We start from the raw sequence: 14698 nt of genomic DNA on the forward strand, positions 1-14698 counted from the left end.
GTCTGGGTCCAATTAGGAGACATAAACCACAGTCATTTGAACAGGGAAAGTTTAATAAAAAGAATTGTTAACTATAACAAGAGAATGGAGAAATGAGTGATGGGCTTGTAAGAAGTAGAGAGAACTCTAAGGGACATAGGAATAGCATATAGAAGGAGTACCCACCGCTTAGGACTGAGAGAGACAACCCAAGGAAAAGACTCGCTCCTCTAGGGCGGAGATCTAGACCGAGTTGGAGAGGCCATGGCTCACTGAATAGCAGAGAAGCCACTGCAGTGCCGTACTATCAGAACTTGCCAGAAACCCACTCCCTGTGGTTTCAGGAAAACTGTTCACAGGGAGGCATCTCACTGGAGGCACTCTACTATGTAACTGTCCGAAAAGGATACCAGGGAAAGCCGCCAGGCACTGGTGCTTCTGGATGCTGGGTACTGCAGAAGCCAGCAGCTAGAATCTGGTATTGGGGAAGCTGTCTACACGGCAGGAGCCAGACATTGGAGAAGCTGCCTGCAGGGCAGATGCTGGAGGAGCCGCCTACACCGCAGGAAGCCTATGAGAAGGAACACATCAGACCAGGTCTTCCTCCTTTCTCCTGCAGTGTCTCTCCATCGCCCTCTACTGACAAAATTCAACATGGTCAACTGACAAAGGAAAATATTTAAATAGACTGGCTTCATTTTTGCATACCAGATAATGAAGGATGAATTTGGATTTGAGGGACAAGAAACGGAAAACTGGCAGAGTCCACCCCTTTGCCTACTCACCTTCCATAGACTCCCTTTTACACACATTTGAACTCTCATATAACAAAACCTCTCTATAATTCCACCTAACAAGATCCAGCTTTTTATCTTAAAATGAAGAAATTTTCTTGCTCTCTGCCAAATGAGGAAACAGTCCCAATCAACAGTTATTGTATCCGTCACTGACTATGTTAATTAACTCTTAAATTCATAGTCCCACTGCATAGTCTGTTACCTAAAATCTAAACTGTAAAGTCAGCTTCAGCAATTTGTATGCAAAATAAAAACGGGAAGAAGGAGAAAGAAGAAGAAAATGGTTAGCATATATAAATAAACACATATGTTTGACAAGCAAATAAAATGGTTCTATAATTGGTCATAAGGCTGTAACTGATATCTATGACTTTCGTCTTCACTACACGTTCGCTATCTCCCTCACCCTCAGGCAAAACCTTAGCTAGTTGGGGTGACCCAAACCTTAATTCCCAGTGACTCTAGGTACTTAATTGTACCTGCTTTTCTTGGTTGCTTTAATTTTCCATTAACCTTTACTATTAGGCATGGAAGTCCTAAGAGGTGCCCTGGAGAACCCCTGAGTATATATGGATAAAGAAATAAATTTAGGTGTATGTATATATGTGTGCACGGATATATTTCCCAGCTCTGTTTGATAAGAGTGCCTAGACACAATGACGTCCCAGTAGCAATGAGCACACTTAGTGTCCAGATCTTGGTTTCAAAAGATGATTCTCCAATAAAAAGAACCAGAAATCCTTGAAGAAATGATTGAGTCTAGCTAGCACTGGGACAGGGAAAATACAAGATGAACCCACAAAATAAATATTCATTAGCCCATATTTGTGAATTAAATAGCCAAATAAATAAATTAGTGGGGGAAAGGGACAGGAGAATTTCAATTAACAAGTGTAGAAGGAATAAGGGAAATAGAAAAATCAGCACTAGAACATCACAGTAATGATTGTTGCATGCAAGATCCACTCATGGATGCTAAAATTAGCTAGCAAAAGTTTGAGGGTAACAAGATATTTGTGTCATCTAAAAGTATCACCACTAAGAAATTAGAAAGAGAAGATAGTAACTTCATAGTGGAGACACCTGGCAGACACCATCTTAACCAAGTGATCAAAAGTAAAGTTAGAAGGGCACCTGGCTGGCTCAGTCAGTAGAGCCTGATCTCGGGCTCGTGAGTTCAGGCCCCATGTTGGGTGTAGAGTTTACTTAAAAAAAGTAAAATAAGACATAGTGACACCATGTACCCCTGATATGATACACCACATCATTTCTCTGGCATTCTTACCAAAATTTCATAACTTGAATCCATTCTTGAAAAAACATCAGACAGATACAAATTAAGGGACATTTTTGAATACTCTTCAAATGTGTCAAGGTCATGAAAGGCTGAGGACTTCCAGAGATTAGAGACTAAGGAGACATGACAACTAAATGCACTGCAGGTTTCTGGATAGATCCTGGACCAGAAATAGGACTTTAGTGGACGACTGATACTACGTGACAAGAATGACACTTCAATTCTGTGGTCTTCCTCTCAAAAACCCATAACCCCATCTACTCATGAGAGAAACATCAGACGGATTGCAATTGAGGAGCAGCCTACAAAATACCTGAACAGTACTCAAAACTGTCAAGGTCATCAAAAACAAGGAAAGTTGAAGAAACTGTCCCAGCCCAGAGGCTCCTCATGAGGATGACAACTAAATGAGATTTGGTATCCTGGATGGGATCCTGGAACAGAAAAGTGGCATTACAGAAAAAAGAAAAAATCTGAATAAAGTATGGGCTTTAGTTAATAATAATGTATCAATATGGATTCATTTATTGTGTCAAATATACCATACTAATGTAAAATGTTAAAAGAAGTGGAAACTGGGTAGGAGTACATGGGAACTCAGGACTATCTTTTCAGTTTTTCTGTGAATTTCAGACAATTCTAAAATTTAAAAATTTATTTTTTAAAAAGGGACATTATTAGTAGGGAGAATGGCAAAATTCCAATAACGTCTATAGATTACTCAGTAGTATTACATTGTTTCTGGTTTCTATAATTGGGCTATGGTTATATAAGAGGTTACATAAGAGGTTCGGGGAAGCTGGGTGGAGCGTATACAGGTACTCTTTGAACTATTTTTGCAACTTTTCTGTAAATTTAAAAATATTTCAAAACCAGTTTTTTTTATACGAGCTTGAAATGTTGCCACTTTTAAAAAGAAGGACTCCAATCTATGGCCTCGCACACCACTCTCAACATTGGCCTCACAACAATATATGCATACTTTTAAAGGTACAAACTATGTTGAGAGTAGCCAATGTACATATGGCTCAATTTTATGGAAAGCAGTTTGGAAGTCATGAACAAAGCTGGAAGCACAACCAAGGCAATAAATGAGACCGCCTGGAGAGTCCCAGGGAAACATTGTGAGACATTACATAATGGCCGCCAGCAGGAATGGAAGAATTTATTTTAGGTTTCTAATTTAAAAATATATATTTATGTGCACTGGGGAAGGCCAGTGGAAGTCATCGTCTGACCTCTCCAGAGAAGGGAGGGTGCGCCATTGTCCCCGGACCCTGGCCACCCTGTCCCCACACTCCCAGCCTATGCTAACCTGCAGGGGATTCACACCTCTGGGGCGGCTACGAATCTGCTGCCTCGGAGGAGGAGGAGGAAGAGGCCTGGCTCAGAGGGTGTTTGCAGACCCCTGGGGGTTCTCTGTACGGTTTTGTTCCTGGTGTGAGGCTGACTTCTCTTGCTCATGAACTTGGCTCAATGCCTTGCTTTGTGTCTGTTTTTGCAATCTGTCACTTCCTTGCTCCATCTCTATTGAAATTTAGTTCTAGAATTTCCTGCTTGAGGGCCTTAGGTTGGGAGACTGGAGTCAGGGCATACTGTGCTTTTTTTTTTTTTTTTTTTTTACTACTGAGAGGCACTGTTTGGCCCATTCCCACAGGGAGGGCATGCCCTACGTGGCTCTGACACCTGGGGTTGTTGCCTGCTGCTTCTAGGTGTGCAAGTTATTCAACTGTGAGGCTCTTCCCCCACTGGCATTAATTCCAGAGGAGTAGAGAAGATGCGCCCTGCAACTGTAAAATGAGCATCCTGTGTTTCTTCCTTCCCTTCTGTCCTTTTTGCCCCACGTGCATCGGCAGTTCCTGTTCCCCGCCGTTTGCCCTGAACTAGTTCCTGCTAAAATGTAAACTGGGGCAGCTAGGGCCTGAGCAGATACTTTGAAACTCTTTTTTCCCCTTGGCTTCTGTGATGGTTAGTTTTGTTTGTTTGTTTGTTTGTTTGTTTAAAGATTTTATTTATTTATTTGACAGAGAGACAGCGAGAGAGGGAACACAAGCAGGGGGAGTAGGAGAGGGAGAAGCAGGCTTCCCGCCGATGCGGGGCTCTATCCCAGGACCCTGGGACCATCACCTGAGCCGAAGGCAGACGCTTAACGACTGAGCCACCCAGGCGCCCCTGTGATGGTTAGTTTTATGTGTCAACTTAACTGGGTTAAAGGATGCCCAAATAGCTGGTAAAACATTGTTTCTGGATGTGTCTGTGAAGGTGTTTCCAGAAAAAAATTAGCATTTTAATTGGTGAATTGACTAAAGCAGATGGCCCTCCCCAGTGCAGGTGGGCATTATCCAACTGGTTGAGTAGAACAAAAGGCAGAGGAAAGGCGAATTCTCTCTCTCTCTGCTTGAGCTGAGACATCTATCTTCTCTTGCCCTTGGGCACTGGCACTCCCGGTCTCAGACTTTCAGATACAGTTTGGGACTTACATCATCAGCTCCCAGTTCTCAGACCTTTGGACTTGGACTGATTACACCACCAGCTTTCCCGATTCTGCAGCTGGCAGACAGCCAACTGTGGGACTTCTCAGCTTCCATGACTGCATGAACCAATTCCTATAATAAACCTCCTCTTATATACATCTCTATATATCCTATTGGTTCTGCTTCTCTGGAGAAGCCTAACTAAGACCACTCCCTCTTGGTTGTCTTCCTGTCCCTCTGAACCCTCTTTTCACGGTTCATTATCTCTAGCTTCTTCTTATACCCCAGCCTTCGAAACAGAGTTGGAAGAGGAAGATTGGGGTTCATGGTGCAGCATCGTCTCCAACTGGCTGTGTGTCATTCAGGCAAACTGGGAAACCTTTGTGAGCCTCAGATCCTTTACCTGTTAGGTGGAGCTCTCAATGGGTACCTGGAAGGCTCAGGAGGCTGTGCTAAGTGTGAGGTACTGCCCAGGAGAATGAGTTCCCTGAGGGGACCTCATGACCTTGAGCATGTTCTATTCCAATGCCTTGCACAGTGCCTGGAATACAGTAGGTACTCAATAAATGCTTGCTAAATTAACAATTGAATCTAAAAATGCTAGTCATTATGATTATGCATTTGTGTATGTCACAAGCCATATATCATTTAGGTTCAAGATGGTACTGGAAAAAAAATTTTTTAAATCTGATAGTAGAAGGCAAATGGAGAGCTAAAATTTATAGGTGCAATAATTTGAGAAATAAAATGGCTGAGTTGCATGGTCACTCCAGGTTGTTTATTTACTCTGTCTCATTGAGTGGCTTAGTGGGGTCTCTTTCCTCTTGACATATGTGACCTGTCTGGGATCTTTGTTTCTGGACATTGATTACCCAGTTTGAATCCTAACCTGCTGATGCAGCATGCCCATTTCCTTAAGAATAATTTAGGGCGCCTGTGTGGCTCAGTTGGTTAAGCATCTGCCTTCAGCTCAGGTTATGATCTCTGAGTCCTGGGATCAAGTCCCACATCATCATCGTCATCGTCGTCGGGGCTCCCTGCTCAGTGGGGAGCCTGCTTCTCCCTCTCCCTCTGCTCCTCCCCTGCTCCCCCACTAGCTACCTCCCCACACACCTGCTCACTGTTCTTGCTCTCTCTTCCTCTGTCTCTCAAATAAATAAAATCTTTAAGAAAAGAGAGAGAATAATTTTAGAGAAGTCTAGAAAAGCTGATTCCATTTTAAAAGTTCACAAATTCATAAAAGGCATTTGGAAAAAACCAGAAAACTATTCCATAGAGAGATAAGAGAAGGAATGACCTCCTTTAAGCAAGAACAGGATGTTCTGCAAAAGGGACAATCACTAAATAAGAAAGAGCTGCTCTTGGATATTAAGAAATATAATAATCAAAATTAAAATTCATTAGATTTTGAAGATCTAGTTGAAGAAATTTTCTAAAGCATGGAACAAAGTGACTAAAGATGGAAAATTGTCAATAATGACAAGAAAATTGAAGAATAAACTTAGCGTACCTATCACCCAGCTCAGGATTTTCATAAAGCAGAGGAGGGACGCCTGGGTGGCTCAGTTGGTTAAGCGTCTGCCTTCGGCTCAGGTCATGATTCCAGGGTCCCAGGACGGAGCCCCACATCAGGCTCCCTGCTCAGCGGGGAGTCTGCTTCTCCCTCTGCCCCTCCCCCTTCTTGTGCGCTCTCTCTCATTCTCTCTCTCTCTCAAATAAATAAATAAAATCCTTAAAAAAAAAAAAGAAGCTAATGAAGGATATGCCCCACTAAAATGAGTGAGAAACCCGGGGCACCTGGGTGGCTCAGGAGGTTAAGAATCCAACTCTTGATTTCGGTTGAGGTCATGACCTCAGGATCATGAGATCGAGCCCCAGCCTCAGCTCCAACTCTGTGCTCCCTCTGTGAGGAGTCAGCTTGAGATTCTCTCTCTCCCTCTCCCTCTGCCCCTCCCCCACTCTCTCTCTGTCTAAATAAGTAAAATCTAAAACAAACAAACAAAATGAGTGAGAAACCCTCAAAGATCCAGAAAATAGGATTCTGACAACAGAGAGAAGAAAAGGGAAGGACAGCTGGGCAGCAGACCTGAAGAATATACAACCTTGACGGGGGTAGGAATTCCTGAAAAAAATCCTGAGAGAAAAGCTAATGTCTCTGACCATGTGCAGAGTTGTATGGGAAAATTTAACAAGGGTTATATTAAAAAGATAAATACTAACTACACACACATACACACAAACCAAAAAAAGTTGTAACAAGAAAGGAAATATTATCATAAAACACTACTTGCCTTTAAGGTGAATAATGTTTCATAGTTATTATCACAATAATATAAACACTGAATATTGGTTTAACCAAAATTGTAATTTATTAGTCAGGATTCCCAAAAATGAAACAATTCTCAAATGGGATAATTTGAGGAAAATTTCATAAAAGAGGCTTTGATGGCACGGTGAAAAGAAACCACAAAGGAAGGTGCGGTACCAGTATGAGGGGCTATTACCCACCCTCTCTTCCCCCCTAATACACAGACCTGAGGAGGCAAGGGGGTGGGAGCAGTTCTCGGAAACTGGAGCGAGTACCTGACAGCAGAGCCAGACTTGCAGCCCCCACAGCAACCTAATGTGGTAACTGAGGGCAGAAATACCTTTACTCTCTCCCTCCTCCCCCCACAACTGCCTGCCTGTGCCCCACAATGACCCAACCCACCCTGAAGACTGAGGGGCAGAAAGCCCATTGATGGGGTCTGTACAGGTCAGAAGGGTTCTGGAAGGCAGAGGAAGACATCAGGACAAACCTTAGTGGGTGGATAGAGGAAGGGAATGAAAGAGAACACAATTCTCATGTGTCATAAAGAGCAGGAAGTTAGGAGCTAGTCTCTAAATCGGTCAGTCAAGAAAGGCAAGATCAACATATGATCTAGATATATGGCAGCAAACACCAGAAAACGGCAAAAAGAGTTGAAACAAGGTACTCTGGGGAGTAAGAGTGACAAGGGACAGGTCAGAGACTACTGTTTTCTTTTTGCATCTATTAGAACAAATAAGACGTTCAAAACTTTGTATATGTATAACCTTGATTAAAGCAAAAAAATAATAACATCCAGTCTAATCCTGAGAAAAACATCGGACAAATCCCAACAGAGGGGCATCCTACAAAGTACCTAATGTATGCTCTTCAAAAGTGTCAGGGTCATCAAATACAAGGGAAGTCTGAGAAATGGTCAGTCAAAAGGACCTTGAGACATGACAACTAAATGTTATGTGGTATCCTGGGTGGGATGCTGGAACAGAAAAAAGATATGAGGTAAAAACTAAGGAAATCTGAATAAAGTTTGGACTTTCATAATGATAATGTATCTATATTGGTTTATTAATTGTAACAAATGTACTATACTACTAATGTAATATGTTAATAATAAAGGAATCTAGGGACAGGGTATATGGGAACTCTTTTCATTTTTTCTGTAAATTTAAAGTCGTTCTAAAAATAGTCTATTAAAAATAATAAGGAACTTTACAGTAGAAATAACCTTAAATGACAAGAAAACTATGCATTTTATTTGTATTATTTAGAAATTTAGTAGGGTTGGATGTTTTTCCATGTTTTCTAATGATTTTTTTGCATTCAAAACATTAAATCCCAGAATTTCAACAGTGATCTTAGTTATTTATTCATTCAACAAGTATGTATCAAATGCCAGCTACACACAGGGTAATACTCTGTGCACAGCACTTCGGACACAGGGACCTTTTCAAAATACAGTCCTGCCATTGCCCTTAAACCTCTCAGAAGTTGCTGGGTACTCTTAGATTCAAAGCAGGGTACAAAGTCCTGCCCACCTATCCCTGCAGGCCTCTTGAGCTCACCTTGTACCATGCTTCCACACCTCACTGCTCTCCAATCACACTGGCCTCCTTTGGTTCCTTGGTTCCCAGTCCCCTCAGGACCTTTGCATATGCTGCTCCCTCTGACTAGAACACTCTTCCTGTCTTTGCTCCCCTCCCGTTTGCCCAGGTATCTCAGCTCAGATATCACTTCCTTAGAGACTTGTAATTATCCCTGGTCATGTAGTTGAGTAATGCCAGTGTCCCCCTTGGAATGTTTACTTGTTAGTTCTAAGACAGCTGGGACAGTGTCTTGTTGTGGGCAGTATCTGATTTTCCCTACTGGTCCCCGGCTTCTGGCATAATGCCTGATGTCATGCAAGGACTCCATCGGTACTTGTTGAATGAATGAGTGAATGTTAAACAGGATATGGTCCCTAGCCGCCCAGTCTAGTCTAGATCCAAACCAGGATGTTAGCTCCTGACTACTGACTACTGACTGGGTAGTTAGTAGTTAACTCCTTAGCTACTGCCTGAGTTCCAGCTGCCCCTGGGCCTGGCTGCATCAACTCCTGGCCTACTGCTTGCAATAGTAACGTTCACGGACCCTCAGAGCCATTTGTTTACTTCAGACACACAAAAACCCACCGAAGTCTGCATCCCCATCACTCCTGTGTGGCCACCTTAAAAAACCTGACATTCAGAGAGGCTAGGAGAATTGCTCAAAGCCACATGGTTACTGAAAGCCCATATTTGTTGCCGAAAGCCCATATTTCACCTAGTTTTCTTACCGCCTCCTGAACTCTACTTACCCCCAAATTTAGCACCAGCTCTGGTAACAGCGAGCACTTGCACCTGCACCGGGGGTTTTGTCCCGGGATGATATGCTCGCGGGGCGGCGCCGTCCGAGATTGTTCGAACGTCTCCGACCTGGACCACGCGCGCCCCCTAGCGGTTACCGTGGAGCCTGGGCGCCCCCGTCCCCTTTTCTCCTGGGGAAAAAAATGGGAAGTGGCGCTGCACTCATGAATTCTGTTTTGTGGCAGCAGAACCCACCGCCCCCGGCACTCTGGGGGTGAGGGTCCGTGGATTCCGGGGCGTGGGGTTCGGTCATCCTCTCCAGGTCTAACGCCCGTCCTCGTTCCGAGCGTCTGGGCAGTCTGGGAGGAATCAAGACCAGTTTGGGAAGGCTGCGGGGCGCCCCAAGCAGAGACTGTGTGTGTGTGTGTGTGACTCTGTGTGTGAGACTGTGTGTGTGTGTGTGTGTGTGTGTAGGGGGAGGCGGGGTGGAGGGGGGCGGGTGAAGGGACACCTACTTCGTGGGAGCCAAGACTGCCCCTGGCCAGACTGGCATCCAGCCAGCCTCTATAGAGGGCTCTGACAGAGGCTGGGGCTCTCAGCACCATGGTGCTCCCCCAGAGCCTCGGGAAACTTGCACCCCCTCAGCCTGCTGAGAGCCTGGCGGGGGGGGAGGGGCACTCTTTGCCTTTAATGTCTTGATTAGTATCTAAAACATACTACTTGAGTAATACCAAAAATAAATTAGAATTTTGGCCCACTGCTTCTAACCACTGCTTATTAAAATGGTCTTCTCTGCTAAAAATGACTTCAGGATACAAATTATTTCCATCATCACTTTATCCTTTCTTATGTTTCTGGGGATAATTTGACGCCTAACAAAATCCAGTCTTTGTGTTAAGGGTTTTTCTTATCTGGTTAGATTCTAGGTAAATTGGGGAAGTATATTTGCATTTCATCAACAGTTTATTTAAAGGTGATTTAATCTGTTTAATCCCTAGCTTCATCCCAAACAGGAGTGGAGGCAGCAACAGTTTCTTGCCCACTGATGTGTGCCCGTAAGAGAGCCAGGCACTGGGGGCAGAGAGGTGAATCAGTCAGGGATGGTGAGGGGTGGCTGAAATTGTGACTGGAGCCCAGGCAATCGACTGTGGTAGGTGAGCCCATGTATTGTATTTGAGGACGGCCTCATCCTCCTGTCACCTACACAGCTGGGCTTGGCTGTGGTCTGGAGGAAGGTATGGTCCATGGAGGCCATGTAGGGGCCTGGCCCCCTCATTTTATCTCAGCTCTCAGTACAGAGGTTCACTTCCTACAGCCTCATAAATATTCTGAAAGATCCAGGGTAAAAAGAGGGGATGAGAGGCAAAGAATCAATGGAGAAGACCAGAATGGGGAGAATGTTGCCAAATATCAGTTTATTACCTGACCAAATTTGACCCTTTGATGTACGTGGTTCTCCCCCCACCCCCCATGCTTAAGGCCTCCTTAGAAGGTCAATAGGAAGGCATCTCAGTCCCTGGTCCTGAGGGATATCAGTCTAACAAGTTTTAGAATGGACACTGAGGTCCTTTCTCTCTTGTGTTCTGTAGTGCTTTAGTTGGAGCGCTCTGAACTCTGCAGCATGTTTTCAGAACCTGCCACTTGCCAGGTTGGGCAGTGAGCTGTGGGTTGGCGTGGAGACTGGAAAGGGAACGGGAGTGTTGCTCTGCCTTCCCTGGCCGCTCAGTCATATGGTGATGTGAGTAAAACCCAAGAAGAAATGCTCTACTCCCCAGTGCTCTCCTTAAGTCTCTCCCTTAGCCATAAACTCCAAGTACTCTTCCTTTTCCTAGAATCCAATCCTGGAACAAAGAAGAAATGCAAATGGCCACTAAATACGTGGGAACATGGTCCACCTCATTATTAACCAGAAAGGCCAATTAAGATTGCCGTAGATGGGGCTCTTGGCTGGCTCAGGTGGTGGAGTGTGTGACTCTTGATGTCAGGGTTGTGAGTTCAACCCCCTCGATGGGTGTGGAGCCTACTTAAAAAATATTATTTATATAATATTTTAATATGTAATATAATATATAATGTATATATTAGAATGCAGTAGATACTGAGCAGTTTGGCATTTTGTTTTATTTTATTTATTTATTTATTTAAAGATTTTATTTATTTATATGACAGAAAGAGACAGCGAGAACAGGAACACAAGCAGGGGGAGTGGGAGAGGGAGAAGCAGGCTTCCCGCTGAGCAGGGAGCCCAATGCGGGGCTCGAAATCAGGACCCTGGGATCATGACCTGAGCCGAAGGCAGATGCTTAACGACTGAGCCACCCAGGCGCCCCAGTTTGGCATTTTAAATGTGTATATAATCTAGCTATTCTTATTCTAGAAATAGATCTTTTTTAAAGATTTTATTTATTTATTTGACAGAGAGAGAGACAGCGAGAGAGGGAACACAGCAGGGGGAGTGGGAGAGGGAGAAGCAGGCTTCCCACTGAGCAGGGAGCCTGATGCGGGGCTTGATCCTAGGACCCCGGGATCATAACCTGAGCCGAAGGCAGACACTTAATGACTGAGCCACCCAGGGGCCCCTCTAAGAATATATCTTAAGAAAATAGTTGAATGGATGCATCAAGAGAAATGTGTGAGGATATTTTTGAATCACTGATTATAAGAGAAGTCCCTCAGCAGGTGATTGGTTGATAGATTATGAAGCATATCTAGGCTGGAATGTCATATAGGTTAAGGATCTCAAGGAGCCGGCATCCTCATGGTTTCCATGGTGTTTCATCAACACCCATGTGTGGTCCCGGCCTTGTCTCAGCCCCTGGTACCCCTGATATTCATGGTAAACTCCTAAGATTCCCTGCTATGGGAGTTGGGAATGACCCAGAGAGGAGTACCAAGAGTGTCAGGGAGGCCTGGAAAGGAGCAGAGCATTGAACCAACAGCTCCCCCAGAAGGGCAACATTGTGTGAGGTCTATTCAGAGAAGGCTACTCTACAGGCAACTTTCTGTGGATCCTGGTTCTTCTGGATGACCAAGGAAGTTGTGGTGCTTGCTTTCACTGGGTCTGGCTGAATTCCTGAGTATCCCGGCAGTGAGATGAAAAATAAAACATTTCTGTCCTGTGGTGCACATGGACAGGACATCTTAGCACCTGGGTCTTGTGATGGACACTGTTGTTTGGTAAACCCAGTATCCATCCTCGCTTTCTCTGGCAACAGTGCCAGTTTTCTCTGGACATCTGTTGTTTTCCACTTCCAGCCTCTGGGGTTCAGGTGAAGCTGGCTCTGCTCCCTGGTTCCAAAGTGGTCTTGTCAGAGCCAGTCTCCAGGATTTCTGCTAGTTTACTGAGAAGAGTCTTCATTCTCCACGGGGGTAGCATGCCAAACTGGGTCTACTTCTACCTCCGTAGAGAGTTTAAGAACGGAGGTATGTGCAGGGTGTGTGGAGTCATGAGGGAAAGTAGAGGAACACAATGTTAGCAGCAGCTGAACTGTCACCATACTTAGGCCTGACAGACAAGGAGAAGGAGGGGATTCTGGACCCTAGAAGGAGAGAGTCATGTAGAGGAAGACGCCTTTTGGACAGTCTCCAAGGTTTACTGAGACAAGAAGACGAAGATGCAGTTGAGTGGGCAGGTCCACACAGCTTGGAGCCAGGTAGTGAAGGCAGAGTGGGAAAAGATAATGTGGGGGGAGGTGGGGCCAGTATGGATTTTATTGTAAATGGTTATTGAATAAATGCCACCACAGAGGATTTTTAATCAGAAGTCAGTGACCTGATTTACCTTTCGGAGATCACTCTGGATTCAAGTGGAGAGATGCATCATATATTGGGATGAAAGTGGAAGGAGGCAATTTAGCCCTTAGGAAGGAGGAGGTGGTAGCAGAGATGAGGGGCAGGGCGGAGGACAGTGAAGTGGTGGGATTCAGGTACAGAGATACAAGTCAAAGTGGGAAGGGGCTCGTGGTGAAGTCATATGACCTTGGCTACTCCACTTCTCTGAGCCTCAGCTTCCTACCCATTTCGCAATGGTAAGTCTGACAAGTGTAGTGGTTAAGAGTATTGTTTTTGCCAGATCTGGATTTGAATCTCAGTAGGTACCAGCTGGATGACGTTATGCAAGTCGGTTAATGATAGAATGCAGTATTTATTGAGCACTTGCTATGTGCTAAGCAGTAGAATCCTCCCCAGACTAGCATACTTTTTGTTATTCCAGTTTACAGGGGGCAGGAACAGTAACATGGAGAGAGCAAGTCATTTGTCGGAGGTCTCAGCCAGGATTTTTCTAACCATCACATTACCCTCACTTTTCTGTGCCGGAAACTGGGACAAGAATAATACTGACACTTCCCTGTGCGGTTGGGAAGATTCAAGAAGAGGCCTGGCAAATAGTGGGTGCTGATTAAATTATTTTTAAAACCATTATTATTATATTCTTTCTGTTTTCCTGAGTTTATTGCTGGGAGCAGGCATCACTTGGACATATCCCTTGGATTAAAAAAAAGACCTGTCAGGTGAGGGGAAAAAACTGCAGCTCCCGTCTCCTCACTGGAGATTCGGGGTGTGGCCATAGTTGGGGGTGGACTACAGGGCGGGGCGGGGCCAAGAAAGAGGGCGGGGCTGGAGGGGCGTGGCCAGAGCGCTAAAGTCGGGGGCTGGGGCGGGGCCCGGAGTGAAGGGGCAGGGCGCGGGCCGGCAGCGCATGCTCGGTGGTGCGGCCAGCTCCGCCGCCGCCGCCGCCGGCGCCACCGCCCACTTGGGGCTGGCCGGAGGCAGGGAGCTGGGGTGCAGAGGAGGGTAGGGCTGGGCGAGCGCACGGCCATGGCCCCGTGGCTGCAGCTCTGCTCCGTCTTCTTCACGGTCAACGCCTGCCTCAACGGCTCGCAGCTGGCCGTGGCCGCGGGCGGCTCCAGCAGAGCGCGGGGCGCGGACACCTGCGGCTGGAGGGTAAGGAGAAACTTCTCGTCGTCCCCAAAAGCGCGGCGGGCGCGGTGCGCACAGGTGCTTGCCGGCAGCCGAACGGGCGCCGACGTGCCTGCCCTACGCGGAGTCAGCGGCAGGGCTGGGATCCCCGCTGCTCCCGCCCTTCTTCCCTCCCTCCCGGGGCGCGCGCCCACCAGCCCCCGCCGGGATGAAAGGGGCCGCCCGACCCCCGGCTTTGTGTTGTTAATGAGGCGCGGCCACTGGCCGGGGTCCGGCTTCCAGAGGGCGAGCGAGAGGGGCGTCCCGCGGCGGGCGGGAGAAGGGCGCCCCACCCTTTGTTCCCGGACCCGTTCCACCTTCGCCCCGGGGCTGTGATGCTCCGAGCTGTCCCGACTGGGAGCGTTTTGGAGCAGGAGTGGTCCTGTAGTCCACCCGTCCGGTCCACAACTCTGCAGAGGCCCGGGACTGCCAGGGTGGGGACCCCGAGCGCTGGGGAGGGATGCGCCCCCTCTCGTGGCCGCATTGTTCCTTCTAGGCTGGGCCGTCTTACCCCACTTTCACCCCACCCCCGATTCCTGACTTGCTGGGAAATTTTGCTCCCC

The 14698-nt window shown here is 46.3% G+C and overlaps 1 protein-coding gene across 2 annotated transcripts in view; it reads left to right on the forward strand.

Annotated features, from left to right (window-relative positions):
- The first annotated feature begins 13976 nt into the window (after nt 1–13976).
- IL17RD (interleukin 17 receptor D) overlaps nt 13977–14698 on the forward strand; it is a 66382-nt gene continuing 65660 nt past the window's right edge. For both annotated transcript variants that reach the window (XM_034996558.1, XM_034996560.1), the window contains exon 1: nt 13977–14120. In XM_034996558.1, coding sequence (XP_034852449.1) covers nt 13995–14120 — 126 coding nt within the window. In that variant the 5' untranslated portion in view covers nt 13977–13994. The remainder of the gene's footprint in view (nt 14121–14698) is intronic.

The sequence above is a fragment of the Mirounga leonina genome, unplaced genomic scaffold (assembly GCF_011800145.1).
Source record: "Mirounga leonina isolate KUSES-001 unplaced genomic scaffold, KU_Mleo_1.0 Mir_94, whole genome shotgun sequence".
Lineage (NCBI taxonomy): Eukaryota > Metazoa > Chordata > Mammalia > Carnivora > Phocidae > Mirounga > Mirounga leonina.